The 15,210-nt window shown below is 38.5% G+C and overlaps 2 protein-coding genes across 7 annotated transcripts; one reads left to right on the top strand and one right to left on the bottom strand.

The window, feature by feature from the left end:
• The first annotated feature begins 78 nt into the window (after positions 1 to 78).
• LOC105251240 (protein BCL9 homolog) lies at positions 79 to 6,310 on the top strand. Of its 2 annotated transcripts, none has more exons than XM_025407089.1 (7): positions 79 to 971; positions 1,127 to 1,341; positions 1,672 to 1,960; positions 2,041 to 2,393; positions 2,482 to 2,938; positions 3,101 to 3,308; positions 3,455 to 6,310. In XM_025407089.1, exons 1-7 carry the CDS (start codon positions 683 to 685, stop codon positions 5,319 to 5,321), a joined length of 3,678 nt encoding a protein of 1,225 aa, XP_025262874.1. In that variant the 5' UTR covers positions 79 to 682; the 3' UTR covers positions 5,322 to 6,310. The 2 variants fall into 2 exon arrangements, with proteins under 2 accessions (XP_025262874.1, XP_019883065.2); XM_020027506.2 differs by having other exon boundaries at positions 1,127 to 1,362.
• A 51-nt stretch (positions 6,311 to 6,361) lies between these two features.
• LOC105251241 (zinc finger Ran-binding domain-containing protein 2) lies at positions 6,362 to 9,935 on the bottom strand. Of its 5 annotated transcripts, none has more exons than XR_003122535.1 (8): positions 9,457 to 9,935; positions 9,290 to 9,342; positions 8,993 to 9,074; positions 8,229 to 8,562; positions 8,007 to 8,104; positions 7,881 to 7,935; positions 7,674 to 7,736; positions 6,362 to 7,425 (listed from the first exon to the last, which is right to left on the bottom strand). XR_003122535.1 is itself a non-coding variant. In XM_011257872.3 (8 exons), exons 1-7 carry the CDS (start codon positions 9,525 to 9,527, stop codon positions 7,694 to 7,696), a joined length of 723 nt encoding a protein of 240 aa, XP_011256174.1. In that variant the 5' UTR covers positions 9,528 to 9,846; the 3' UTR covers positions 6,362 to 7,425; positions 7,674 to 7,693. The 5 variants fall into 5 exon arrangements, 3 of the variants coding, with proteins under 3 accessions (XP_011256174.1, XP_011256175.1, XP_011256173.1); XR_889196.3 differs by having other exon boundaries at positions 7,591 to 7,736; positions 7,894 to 7,935; positions 9,457 to 9,835; XM_011257872.3 differs by having other exon boundaries at positions 7,894 to 7,935; positions 9,457 to 9,846.
• Between the last annotated feature and the right edge of the window lie 5,275 nt (positions 9,936 to 15,210).

Below are 15,210 nucleotides of genomic sequence, written 5' to 3'. Positions count from 1 at the left end.
ATCGCCGTTAATACAGATCGCCCGCGTTCGTGTGCGTGGCCCGCGACGTGAACGCGCCGCGCACCGCCGCTGCTCCGCCACCGCAGGCCGCAGCAGCAGCAGCAGCCGCGCGCGACACAGCAGCAGCCGGAGAGGCGCGCTATGCGCTCACCGTGGAGGCGAGGGTGATACGCTCGGGACACTCGTTTCTGCGCGCGGTGCGCACGGGATTCATCGTCGCGCCTCGGCGCCGCTTCCAGTGCCGGTTCGTCGCGGCAGCGGGTTGGCGAACCCGAGTCGCCGAGTCGCTCGCATCCAGGTGGTGCGACAGCCTCGCAGCATCCTCCAGTCACGGTGAGGATAAATAACGGCGAGATAAACCGCAGCCACCCCCCCCCGGTCGTGCGTGGCCATTCGTCGCGTTATCCTCGTCACGAGCGGTCGCGGAGCGATGTTTAGAACCCCGAGAGAGTTTGTTGGTGTCGTCTGGTGAACGCGCCCGACTCCCGGTGCAATTGACTCCCGTGCACTCGGCCGACGTTAACCTCTCGCTCGGCCGCGCGCAGCCAGCGCGTCGCGGACGCGGATAACTAGTGCCAACTGGTGCCAGTGGCCATGCCTCTTCTTTTCCCACTGCTCAACGACAACAGCAACAGCGAGGTTTGACACGCTTGGTCGTTGGCGCACGCGATACGCTCCAACCATGAAAACGGAAAAGAAACCCAACGAGCCCAGCTGTTGTCCACCTACCACGGTTGCCAAGGATGACTCTGACGCCGATCCGGTTAAGAATAAGGACGAGGGTACAGGTAGTAATAACGACGACACGACTGGGGAGGATACAGCGGATTGTTCGAGAGATCCTTGCCTCGATTCGTCCAACGGCGAAAGTACAATGTCCGTGGAGAATCAGAATACCAATGGGAATCAGCCGATCCTGAGTTCTCTTAAACAAGAGGGAGACCCTAACAATCCCACCGATGAGTTACCTGGTAACATTGACTTATCTCTGTCTGTTTGATAGTCTGCGAATCCCTATATTTGCGCTAATGTATATTTGCTTTTTCCCTTTTGCTCGTGTACCTCATGTTAGATCAATCGAATTACTCTTTCTTCGCCATAGATTATAACGGATGTATTATTGCAGCAGAGAGCATTCAACCTCTTGTTAGTAATGTTGTGGGAAAACAGATGGGAACTAGTGCAAGCAGTGGCGAGGCTCAGTATATGCAACAGCAGAGCCAAATTTTTGTATTTTCTACACAATTAGCAAATACAGGCGCAGATGCAGTATTGAGAGGCGAATATCATTCGATCATCGCTTATCATTTTGCACAGCCAGCCACTAAAAAGTTTTTGGAGGTATATGATACATTATTGAAGGTATATTACGCGATATTGAATTTATTTTAACAATGCTCTCTATAAGTTCTCTATTACATACATAAGTAATTTATTGCAAAATTATTGTACATTTAGTTGTAAAACTTTTGTACAATTTTTATTGAAATAGTACTAGTAATTATGCGCCATTAATTTTGTTATATCCTCATTTTTCACATCTTTATTTTTTATTTATGATTCGTTTTCAATATAAATATCTTGTATAAAACATTATTTTTAATAATACATTTTTTTGTACGCTATGTATTATTTATCATTAATATATATTTACCATTTTTATTCTTTTAGAAACATCCAAATAAAGTAAATCATTTTCGCCAAAATCCTGCTCAATGGTTAAATAATCTTGCTATGATAAAACAGAAAGGCCATCAGGGAAATGCGAATAATACTTTCCCGACTGAACAACCCCCGGATTTACCAGCATTAGATCCAAATGCTCCACAATTTTGGAACGAACAACCCAACTTGCGAAACATAAACGGTGGAAATTCCCTCGGTAATGCCGAGCCATCACTCGATGATGGAAATCTAGACGTAGTGCCTTGTCTTGTGCCGAATTCACCTGGTAATTCAGGTAATTTTTATTGTCGATCGTATTAATTTATTAATAATGTGAAATTTAATGCAATATATATGCTCTTTTTTATCTCGCAGCCAATCCTCAACCCACTAATAACGCTACCATGGGCCACAGTCCAAATTTATTAGGTGGCACAACGAGTCCAGGCCCAGGTGGCTTACAACCATCGCTTCAAGGTGTCAAAGTTCCAGACGAAAATTTGACACCGAGACAAAGGCAACACAGAGAAGTTCAACTAGCGACTTTGCGAAAAATGCAGCTTATGTTGTTTAAGGATGAACAATCTGGCAATGCTTTAGCGGATACGACGCAAGGAACGTCGTGTCCTACCGCGAATGTTCCTTCCGTTGGTTCCGTACCAAATCAATGTTCTCCATCTATGGATTGGCATAAGTTGCAGCATCAATTTCTCGATGGAAAGAATAAAGTACGTTTTTTTTTTTTGCGTAATAATTTCAATTCGATATATGTGCAAATTATGAAATATTTCTAACAAAAAATATTCTTTATTACAGGCAACGGTTGGTAATCCAGGTACGGTACCGTTGCGCGGTGCTAACATGGTCAGTGGAGTACCGCGAAGTCAAGGCCCACCACCTCCGTATCATCAAACAACACGATCCGCCAGTGTACCAATCGCGATTCAAAGTCCAAATCCGTCGTCGCCCAATAATCCAACCAGCAATCTATCGCTACCGTCACCACGCGCGAGTTCCGCTTTGAATTCGCCGGCAGATTGTAACAGACAGTTCCAGCTGGGTAATCAAAGGACTAGTCATCTGCCGGGACAAAGTCCGACGAGTCAGGATTCTCCAAATCCAGTTGTCACAGCAACCGTCTCGACGACACGATTGAACCATAGCAATCCAGGAACACCAGTCTCTCATTCTCATATCGCCGCTCTTAGTCCAAGCGGTACTACTGCTCAAAAGGATTCTTCTCTTGATTTCTCTACTAATCAACAGCCAAATGGTAAGTGGGCCAAATTGTAAAAAGGAAAGGTATGTTTCTTTCTTTTTTTTTCTTTTTTTTTTTTTTTTTGCTTGCACAAATTCATTGCTTTACATAAAGTTTAATGTTTTAGTAAATTTCATTTATAGTTTCTAAATTAGATTTATTCTTTTCTCGATTTAGTGGATGGTATGTTTTGCCGAACGTTACAATCCTTAGCTCAACAGAAGCAGCAACATACCGGAAACGTTAATGCAGCGACCGTGAAAGAAGCAAATTTAATGCCAGTGCCGAGCCCTCTTCAACTTCAATATCTTAACACGTTCGAAGGACAAGAATTGACTATTCAGAAACAACCTAATACAAGTCTAAAAGATGGCAATTCGTCTACGTAAGTATCTTTTCTTTCAATTTTTTTTCTCTTCTTTCATTAATTTTTGAGCATAACGTAACTTTTTAATATAAAATTATATTATATTTAATTTCGATTATATAACTCGTATAATTATATAACTCTTTTCTTTTTATTGGCAACAGAAACACAGCCAGCTCTTCAGAAATGCCCAACAGAATCATGGCGGGAAATCTAGATAACAACAACCAGTTCCCAACTAGATCGGAAGGCGCGAGTCCGGTACAGATGGACAGTATGAATCGAGGCTTTGCAGGTTCTCTGCATAGTCCTCACACACCGCACACACCGCATACACCGGGCAGCGCTGCGCCACATACTCCAGTGGATCCCGCGAAACAAGGCAACAAGTCTAGTGCGAGTGCACAGAATAGTCCAACGCCCCACAACACCAGTATACCCGACAGTATGGGTCCTCCGCGAACGGTACCGGCATCGCCTACTATGAAACCTGATACATCGCCGCCATGCGTGAAAGACGTCCAGCAGCAACAACAACAAACGCAATCGCAACAACAGCAGCAGCAGCAACAGCCACAACAACAACAGCCTACAGTGGTGAATCCGAACAATTCTGGTAACACAACGGTAGTACCGTCGTTGAGCGGTGGCGGACCTGGTGGTGGCGCCTCGTTTGCTTGCGGCAGGCCGTCCATAAACGTGAGTCAATCTGACAACGTGCCTCTTAATCCCAACAACATAGTCGGCGGTCGACTCGGCGGCTTGAACACTATGAGTACGAATCACTTTGATCCGATAACGTCTCTGGCGCAAATGAGTCAGCAGCTCACAAATACGGCGGCTAGCAACTCTTTAGGCAATGAGCCCATGCATTCTGGCAATGCTGCTGGCATGATGCCGTTCGGCAATCCGCACGCCGCCGGCATGCACATGATGCAGATGGGCGGCGAAATGAACGGGAGCTGTCATATGGGCGCGAACAGCGGTGAGCCTGGTGGTGGTGAGGTTGGCGGGATGTGTATGGGTCTCACGGGTCCACCAACGAGCTATAGCCCTACTTCACACACAGGCAGTCCTAGCGGGATCCCCAGTAAAATGGGAGGACATTCAATGATGGGTGGTCACGGAATGATGGGCGGTCATTCGGGTACCGGCGGCCCAGGCGGTGGTGCTTATCCCGGTGGCGATCCTGGCCATGCGCCTCCACCGAGACTGATGACCGGACCACATGGTATCGCCGGACCGAGTCCATATAACGGTGCGAGCGTTCAGGTAAAGCCTAACGCGCCCAATACCATACAGTACTTGCCGGCCAGGCCGAATGTCGGCCATGCGCCACCACGTGGCCCACCGAGTCTAGATTTCCTTCAACGATTCACCAATCCGTTATCCAATATGGAATCAAAGATGGGTGGGTCACCTTCCATGAATCTACAGTACTTCCCAAACGGTTGTGTACCGAACAATATGGGGGGTCCGCATAGCGGTATGCCGTCCAGCATGAATACCACCGGGATCCCCGGCATGGGCGGCGCGCCTAGGATGGACGGTCAGTCCATGAATACTTCCGGCACTATACACCCGTCCATGAGACCATCGGTCGGCAACATGCGACCGCAGTCGAATCTAATGCGGATGCAGCACATGGTAGGCGGCGGCGTCTTCCCGGGCGGCTCCATGGATCCCGATAAAGTCTTCCCGCCTGACATGGTGTCGCAGAATCTGCCGAATCAGCCGAATCCGGCGGGCATGTACGGTGTGTCTGGCAATAAGGCCAGCCCAATGGGACTAGGACCGCCGCCCGAAGCTACTCAGCCACTACCGCCGAGCATGGGTGGCGCGACCGGCAACTTTAAGAACAATCCGTTTGGCAGTGGACCAAGTATGTCCGATCCAAATTATGCTCAACAGTTTCACAACTTCCAGCAACAGCTCTACGCCACCGGTACCAGAGGCAGCGGGCCGCCGCATCCTAATTTGCATCCGCCGCCGAACTCGCATTCGCATCAGCAGTTTTTCATGCCGAAGTAAAAAAAAAGAAGAGAAAAACTGTCCGGTGTTGATTGATCCATATCGCGATGACGATGACGATGACGATTTTACGGTGGCCTTTCAGCGTGTCCCTCTCTTTTTCTCTCTTTCGCTCTCTTTCTATCTTGCATCTGTCAGGGAGATGTTTCTATTATAATCATGCAAATTAATTCTGGAAATATAAACTGTGCTATAGATATATAGCAAACCTTGTAAAGGACAGAGAAAAATAATGATAATTATCAACGAGCATGGCAGACAGCTAACTTTGAAGATAATCTTTATGATTGGCATGCGACGAGAATTCGAGATTTAATTTCAACTCTTAATTTGTTATTATGGCGTTAGTGACGTATACATTATGCCAAGTTTTTTTTCTTTCTTTTTATCTCTTTTAATTTGTGGATCACGACACCGAGTCGCATGTCTCTAGAAAAATGTTATTCCGATACATCTTAATAGTATCGTTTTACACTGAAATTGTCCAGGGGTTTATCTGTAAATTGTAAACGTTATTAACGGAGACGTGAAGTACTCGCCTACGCGTTCGTGTAAATACTGATGTACAATCCGACGTTTTTTTTTACTTTTTCTTTTTTGTTTTTATAAGTCGTTTTATTTCGATCGAGGAGCATTGTTAGATTAAGAAATACGTTACTGTAACTAGAATGTAAAAAGAAAAAGAAAGAGAGAGGAAGAAAATAAGCGAGATCTCTCTTCTCTTTGCGTTTCGTTTATAATAGTTTGTTCAGATTAAAATAATAATTGTGCGTATGGTACGAGCGAGAAGATTCTGGTACACTGGTGCCGCGTAATTCATCCTTCCTTTATCACTAAAATACTTAAACACAGTCAAACAAGCTCAAATTTATTATTGTACATATATACCATATACATATTATACATATTATATATATATACATATATACATATATATATATATATATATACACACCTGTTGCAACATAATCCTTCAATATCGCCCGTCCCTTACGCTCCTTCATCAATCCCTTATGACCAACTCTGTGCATAATCATGACCCTTTACCTGTTTTCCCTCTTCCCTTTATCTGTAGCTTACGACATAAGAAGTAATTGACTAAGAACAATTATGTTGTTGATGAATGATTTTTATTATAAATGAAAAATAAAGATATTTACAAGAAGTCAGTACGATTTGATCGATAGTCGATTTTACGATTCTAGAACAGCCATCGGAGTTTGCGACAAATCCATAAAATGCGGATTGATTTAAAGAATAGAAAAACCTCTTATAATTTTTGTTCTCAAGGATAAGCACAAGCTATTTTTTTCTATCAATTTACTCGGATCTGTGATAATCAAAGCAAGAAAACGTACTTTTTCTTTTCCGTCTCTCTTTCAAAAAGAAAAAAAATAAAAATAATATATCTGCTTTTTTGTTTTGGGGAATGATTTTTTTAATACTATATTTTATGAGTGTATTTATTTAATCTGCATAAATTTATGTATAGATGAAATATGACGTAAAAAGAGAGAGAGAGACACAAGGGGACAAAAGAAAAAAAAATTGATTAGTTTTTCCTCCCAGCAGCTTGAGCAATACAAAGCAGAGTGACACATCGACATATTTTACGTTTGTGATAAAAGTAATGGAAATCTTAGAACACTGCGGCGACGGGGCTTGCGCAGAGCGTTAACACCATCTATATTACATAGGAGTAAGATCTTTTTCTACAACGTCACATATTTAACTTGTAAAACGAGCTCTGTGTGTATAATTTCTTCTATAGATTCATGTTGGAATTATCAATCTTGTATTTCACTCTAGCAAAACATACTACTTGCGCCCAAGTATGTCCGTCGTAAATTCTGCTAATCGAACAACGATATACCCGCGCAAATAGAAGACCTAACATTTTGCTTCCCTACGATCAACGAGAAGCTATGAGCTCAATTATAAATGTAAAGCTTATTGTTAGAGTCGACTCCTTTGTAATAAGTCACATATTATCGGCCACTTTATATATCCAAAGGTGCATACTAAATTACTAAATCTTGTTGCGTTGTGTATATTTCTTAGTTGCCGAGAACTGGTTGCGTCTCTTTCCGAGTCTCCTGTTAACCTGTAAAACAAAGAGGTCATACATCGAATGAGAAGCGTGCTTGCGCTTTTTAAAAGTTTGTTACGTCGAAGATAATCTCTACTCGATGTCTTTACGCGATATATCAAGATATAATCGCAATAAAAGCAAACTTATACTTTAAGTCTTAAGGATCTGGGACTATACATTATTTAACAAAATTCATCACACTGTATGCTGTCCGCAACTGATCATCATAATCAATTTTATACCCGAAACCCAAGTCAAACCTGTCCTTCTGTACCGCCTTTCATTGATTGGATGTGCCTGAATCACGCCGATCATCTCCGTTTCTGTAAAGGTTTATGCTTTCTCATAAACGTTCTTTTATTTTTTTATATAGCTTTATATTTAATTTGATACAAAAAAATATTGTGTTATGTTCAATGGTATTGAAATAATATTTCAAGTAATAGATATATTTTGCATTGTATTACCGCTATTAATTACCTTGACCGTTGCGCTGCTGACGACATTGTACTTCCATTCGTACTAAAAGAAAAAATGGAAATTCACAGTAATATTTCACAAAAAACTAACAGTACAATCGCATATACAATTACCTGTTTTTTGCTGGCACAAAATCATCCCATTCGCTAAGATCATATTTAGATAAATCACCATCTTCTTCTTCCTCCTCGTCATCTTCCTCTTCATCCTCCTATAATTTATAAAATAACAATTAAATCAGAAGTATTTTTAATAAATGCAATTAAAGAGTATGACTAATCTCCTCTCATCTCTTTCAAGATCACATTCTTCAATCTGCATCATTTTCAAGTTACGTTTATGTTTTCTTCTTGTTCCTCTTCATCTACTTCGTCCCTTTCCTCCTTATCTTTAGATTTACTACGCAATGGGCTGCTGTATTTGGAATCCTTGGAATCATCATCAGAATTCTTTTCAAGTCTCCGCTTTTTCTTACGTCGTCCAAACTCGTCGTACTCATCATCCTCATCCCGCCTTTCTTTGTATTCAACAACTCCTCGATCGTTATATCCACCTCCATATCCTGTGCGTTCCTCTATCTCACCAAATTTTGGAGCATTACACATATTACATTGCTGTCGGCGAGCCCAGTTCACATTACCGCATTTGCTACATTGCCAATCATCCGCGCTATAAAATATAAAGTTTTTGTATTATGTTTAATTATTTCATTTATCTATAAAGTAATCTTTGCATACACATACAAGATTTAATTACAAAACAATATATATCCTGTGTCTGTATTATCTGTATATATATATATATATATATATATATATATATATATATATATATATATATTACATATTCCAAATTTGACATTTATTTTAATAGCACGATACATATTAGAATTTAATAAATAAATTAGTAAGATAAAATGTCAACTTTACTTTCAAAAGATCTGTCTTTAATTTTCACTTAATTATTTTATATACACCTGTTACTTGTATTTGCCAATTATGTGACAAACTTGTAAAAAAATACTGATTTTCACTTTTTCATATTACTTTCTAATAAAAAATAACTCCAAATAATAATAAATATCAAGGATAGGTAGTACCTAAAAAGGCCTCTGCTCTTTTCTGCAGCTGCTTTTCCAATTTCTTGACCCAATTTTTTCTTCTTTGGGCATTCACTTCTGTCTGTATCATAATATTGTATCAAAATAAAAAATGTCTTTCACATATATATTAAATGATCATGATAATGTTGCAATGTTTAGAATCTCTCTGAATCTTATATTTTTTTTTACAATAACACGCAAATAGCATTCTATGTTTAGTATGAACCAACGTTACTATAATAGTTCAAAAACCAACTCGACATAATGGTATTTCTACTCTGCACAATTAGGTACCTTTTCCACAACGATTGCAGGAATTTCGTCTGGCAAAATTTACATTGGCACATCTGGAAAAAGGAAATGAAAGAGCAAAAAGAAACCATTAATGCAATCACATATCCTAATTTATGGCATTTAAAACAGGTGGAATATGAGAGGAATCATGATAAAATTATACGTACTGAGAGTCAGGACAGACCCAGTCACCGTCATTGATGCTACGTTGATTCTCCTCGTCCACTTTACCATCCATCTCACTATTCACAATTCAGGGCGCCGATTATATTCCCGTCTCTACGTTTCGTCTCGGAAGAGCTCCGTTTCGTGTCTAACCTTTCAAGCTCGACCGCTTATCAGTTTACCGTATTGTCGAATTAGCTGCGATATACGTGCCGTAGCTACTGCATCCTGGACAGGAGAGGATTTGACCTATCCAACGGTGGAAACTGTGACGAATGGCATTAGAGGCGCGGTGATTAGCAACCTAGAGACCGTGCGACTCGGATGAACGCACCGTGATATCTGATATCTGATTTCGTGCACGCACGAAATGCGCAGCAATGTTGACATTTCTCCACCGTAGGCTCACAAATTCCCTACATTTTCCCCCCCGGATTTCACGAATGTAAAAGTACGGTTTCTTTTCCTTTTTTAATTATCGTCGCGCGAGGAATGTAAACAAATAACAATTGTAATTTCCTTTCAGAACGATTTTTAGTGGAGAATACGCGCGCATTTTTCACGTGCATCGTTTATATTTGCATTGCTACAACGTATGTACTCTACTGTCGCCATTGATAGATGATTAGACACACGACGGATTAAGCTTCATTCACAAAGAGGCACTTGAGAGTCAGTCTCCGTGCTTGAAATATTCTGCCAGTTTCCTTTCTTATAATTTTATTATCATAGGTTGATGACGAGTGATTTGGTCACAAATGTATAGTGGTATTTCCTGGAAAAATGAGAGAAATGATTAGAAATGTCAAAGTATGAAATAAAGCATAAAGAATCGCAAGCAAAGATGATGAGAGTCAGAAACGAGACCACTTTGACCAAAGTAATTTATTTGTCTCATTAAAAACTTAGACGTTGGAATGCGACTTCTACACGTGTGAGACGGGTATAATATGTAAAACTACACGCTACGATATTTATAACTATATATGCTTCTTTTTATATATGATTCCTCACTGTGTTCAACGCAAATATATATATGTATACATATGTATACATATGTATGATATAATAGCGGCCTAGTGGTTTGATAGCGATAATTAAACTTTTAATGCGCCAACTATCGCGTCCTATGTCCCCTGCATTGACTCTTTTTGCCTTTACACATTCCTTTACATTGTCGGGCCAAGATACACGACATACATACGTGATACAAGAAGCGAAGAATTAAACGAGCAAGGTACACATGTCGCGCGAGTCGTATCTCTGAAATTTTTCAATTTATAAAGCCAAAATCGCGCCTTTTCGCGTTGTCAAGTAATATAATTTTAGAATTATATAATGTGAGAAAATCTTTTTTAGCCTTCGATTTTATCTCTCAAATACACTTCTTTCTTAATGTTGCACTTTAATTATTATTTCGCCTACGTAATACTTCGTTATATCTCGTTCCTTGTATACTATTTGGATATGTTTTCGTTCGCATCCCAGCCCGTCATTGCGTTCTGTCACATACTGATAGTCTAGACGTATATTTACAAAATTTACAGAGCGAGTTCAATTCCGCGCGAGCAAATTTCGGCGCAAAGTGTCATCGCGTTCCGATTTCTCAGTATCATCGTTGCACTAACAAAGGGTGGGGAAAATCTTTTTTTAAATATATATATATATATTTTTTTAATATATATATAATATGTATACATATGTGTATGTATATTATATATACACGCTCTTATATATACACATACACACGTGTGATGAACGCTGATTCTGAGAGATCGGTCGCTCATCTTTATTAGCGATACGATTTTTTTTTTCAAAACTGAAAAATTTTTCTCCAAGCTAGCGAATTACGAAGATCGCAATCCTGCGACATAAATTAAAGAGTGAAAAAGAGAAAGAGAGAGAGTTGACCATAAAACAGGATAAAATTGACCGAAATATTCTTCCCCTTTTTTAAATCTACCCTTGTTATTTCTAAAGATTATGAAATACTTTGTGTGATAAATAATGCCGATTTATAGCCAAAAATGAGAATGTATTTTGTATCTTTTTTTTCTTAATCGAAAGAAAATAAGATTAATTTTCGATGAGCAACTCGGATCAATTTTAGACCAGTTTATAATGATATTTTTCATACGATATCATACGGTCTTAAGATATAGATAACGTATAATTGAGATACGATTTAAAAATTCTTATTTAAAAATTTAATCGAAAAGCGGAATGCAGCAATCACAATTTGATCAATATATTTTAAATTATTATCAATCATGTTAAATATTTGACATCTTTTTTTCTTTTTACAACAATAGACGACTTTGTGATTGACAGTGAAATATGACTCAAGATACTGTTTATACTTTGTTGCTATTGACTCTTTTCATATTTGTCAAATATCAGATTATGTTACTTGACGTGAGAAAAATTGGTAAAATCGATTATTAAATTCATTTTGTATTATATATGCTTTTTTTCGTTTGAGAAAGATGCATTTGTTGTGAATATCTTCTGTTGAAATGATCGATTATTAATTCATTCATCAAGATTCATGGTCGTAGCCCCATTTTACAACAAAAAATCAATGATTGCACATTACGTTTTACTTGTTCCGCAATGATACTTTGTACAATAAGCAGTCTAGATTTTTCAATAGAAAGAAGAATACTAATTCTGTAACAGAAAAATCAAAGAGTTTTAATCAATACACATACTTGTCAATTTATCGAATTTACTTCTTTCAGTGCAATGCGCCTTTTTATATATAATTTCAAGTAAAATAAGATATATTCATATTGAATACGAGATATATTTATTTTAATAGAGAAAAGAATAGAAAAAATTATACAAAATACAACAAATGTAGCTGGAAAGGACAGACCGATATACAAACTATTTTTTTTTATCGTAAAAGATAGTTTATGAATATTTAACTATTTTGTATTTTTAATAACACAGTATTAATATTTCTTTTGATTTTTCAACTATTTTTGATTAATATAAAAATAATTTTAGAGCATATACATATAAACTATATATTATAAATTTATTTAAAAAATAGCATATATCGGTCTAGTCTTAAATCAGTAATCTTTTTTAAAATTATAAACAAGTCTTCTTCGATAAATTGTCGTTGCGTATCTTTAATCGGCATGATTTCCTTAATTTGATATTCATATTGCAATCGAATTTTGAAGCAAAAAAATTGCAATCGCTGTATTATATAAAAGCCAGGATTTCTCGACAATCTAAGTTAATTTTCAACGTCTTACAGTTGTTTATACAGATGTCTGTTGTGCAGTCTACGAGTCTTTTTTGCGAAAAGAAATTTACTTTGCATCTCTTTCTCTCTCTCTTTCTCTTTGAAAAGTTTACGCACGATGAAACATTTGGAAGCGAAAACAGCATGTCCGTCAATATATTCGTGTTCATCGTTATCGATGAAAATTTACATTCGTTCTACTTGTATACACACGTGAAAATGAAGATTTATCCTTACAGGATCGAGTAAATCAATAGCTTTATAGTTGTACACATCGGTACAGCTTTACTGCAACGAACAGAGCGAAGGCACCTTAAAATATCAAGTGTCGTTCAGTATCAAGCACCTATTATTTGCTTTTTTTCACCATTACTTTGCGAGCGAATTGCTCACGGGAGGTTTGGATTCAATTGTAACAAGAGGATTCTAATATTTTGATTCAAGCTTTCAAAGTGTTACAATCGATCCAAGCCTCCTCTCACAGAGGGGGGGGGGGAGGGAGGCCTTTGGTTTTAATTTTGGTCCTTTTTTTTCGCGAGGACATACCGTTCGGTATTTTCCTTAAGTAATTCGCTCACTGCATATCAAATTTCATATTTTGACATTCTTTTCTTGTTCACGTGCGATTCTCTTCCTCCCTTGTGTCCTCTCGTTTGTCAATTTTAAAGTCGCCGAAATGGCTTGTTTCAGGAAACAATACTTTATTATGTGAAAAAAACAAATTTTCGAAAAGGTCTCTAAGATAGAAAAGTGTCTAAAAAGAAGTCTCTATGTATGCGGGTGAATAGATTCACTTTTAACGATCATCTTATTGGATCATTGCTGAGACTTTAGGCACCTACGATTCTATGGAACTAGAATTTACAGCAATTGTACACGCTTGTCATGTGCTCGAAACGATTCTATACAGTAAATTGTGAATATATCCTCCATACGGAATACTAAATATACGTATCTGTCATCTGTGTACACTTTCGTCGTACGTTATTACCCGGTATAAATGTTCTTTATGTCTTTTTTCGTTTCGCGAGAAGAAGCCAGTAAAAGAATTCGCTCCATATTTACACTGCGCAAACTTATTTATTGAAAAGTCGCATTGTAACAGAAATCTGCAGTCGAAATATCCTAAAGTAACGTGCTGGCATATAACTGAAAATTAAATAAATGTAGCGTGAAATAACATATAAATGTAAAATAAAAATAAGACAGCCACGTATGTCTAAAGCGGGTTTCATGTATAACGAAAGCGTAACATCGACATCTTTATTAATGTCTCGATATTTGAAAATCGAGAATAACGTATGTCGTTAACGCGAACAACTTATAAAATAAAGCATACGGCGAATATAGTTATCACTATATACATCGTAACGAAATACGGGAAGATACATAATGAAAAAGAAAGTTCGCTGTCGCAAACGCGAGGCACATTCAATATGTACAACGTGTCCTGTCAAGATCCGTCAGACTGTTTCGATTTCGTGTGTTATTCTTTTATTTAAACGAAATATTCGGTATGTTGGGACATTTACATTGGCGTTTCTTTCAAATCGAGACTTTGCAAAGAGTTACAGATCGACCGGAACCCGTTTCGCGTTGTAGCCGAACTGAGAAAATATCGATCAGTCTGCCGCAATGTTTCACTGTTTCAAATAATTTCTCGTCTGCAAAGGCGAAGAGTTTGTACATCCGTTAACGTATATATGGTTTTAACGATTCAGCGAAGAAAGAAAGGGAAGAACGATTCTCCGTGATTAAAAAGATATCATTTTATGCTCCTTGTGGAAAGAATCATATAGGGAGATTGGCGATACCTAAGTAGCGCCCAGCAACTCTAAACGCGAGAGAGTTAAAGTATCCTTAATGTATAGAATACGTAACTATTATTCGTTAAGATAAACTCTCGAGAGATAATATAAAGGATATCGTCAAAATTACTTTGACTCATCGCGACGGTTTCGTATATCAAACATAAAACCATGTGTAGAAGTGTCTTCCTTATCTTACGATCAGTACCTTAATTGTCACATTTATCGTCACGCACAAACATTATACACACACATACGCGCGCACACGTACACGCACACACACAAAAGATATCCTATTTCCACATCCCCCTTATGATATCCTACGTATCTAAGATATAAATATTCGATTATAGCACTAGAATTGCGCTATTAAGAATTGCAAAACGGCCGCGTTGATTGAGAAATCGCGATAAATCTTTCGTATGTGGACCAAGTTTCAGTTTATATTATCGCTGGATGGCCAATGAAAAATCATAAATAATTCACGCATAGAACGCACATAAATAAATTAAGCGAGTCTCGTGTGGGATGAGATACGATACTCTGAAAAGAAAATAATATTTTAATTTATATACAAATCCCCTATATATCTCCGTCGCGTTAATCGAGATTAATCTTCGCGATCGCGATTCTATACAAATTTTCCTTTTGTACACCTCTCGCGCGTTTGGTCGTCTCATATATTTTAT

Source organism: Camponotus floridanus, unplaced genomic scaffold (assembly GCF_003227725.1).
Source record: "Camponotus floridanus strain SB8 unplaced genomic scaffold, Cflo_v7.5 scaffold16, whole genome shotgun sequence".
NCBI classification, from domain to species: Eukaryota; Metazoa; Arthropoda; class Insecta; order Hymenoptera; family Formicidae; genus Camponotus; species Camponotus floridanus.
The sequence above is the reverse complement of the archived record's forward strand: the minus strand, read 5'-3'. Positions and strand labels throughout refer to the sequence as shown.

Coding starts and splice junctions, on each gene's coding strand:
- LOC105251240 (XM_020027506.2), top strand. CDS start 683: ATGAAAACGGAAAAGAAACCCAACGAGCCCAGCTGTTGTCCACCTACC. Junction 1,363..1,671: donor TATATGATACATTATTGAAG/GTATATTACGCG, acceptor TTATTCTTTTAG/AAACATCCAAATAAAGTAAA. Junction 1,961..2,040: donor GAATTCACCTGGTAATTCAG/GTAATTTTTATT, acceptor TTTATCTCGCAG/CCAATCCTCAACCCACTAAT.
- LOC105251241 (XM_011257872.3), bottom strand. CDS start 9,527: ATGGATGGTAAAGTGGACGAGGAGAATCAACGTAGCATCAATGACGGT. Junction 9,075..9,289: donor CTGCAATCGTTGTGGAAAAG/GTACCTAATTGT, acceptor ATTATGATACAG/ACAGAAGTGAATGCCCAAAG. Junction 7,936..8,006: donor TTTGTGCCAGCAAAAAACAG/GTAATTGTATAT, acceptor TTTTTCTTTTAG/TACGAATGGAAGTACAATGT.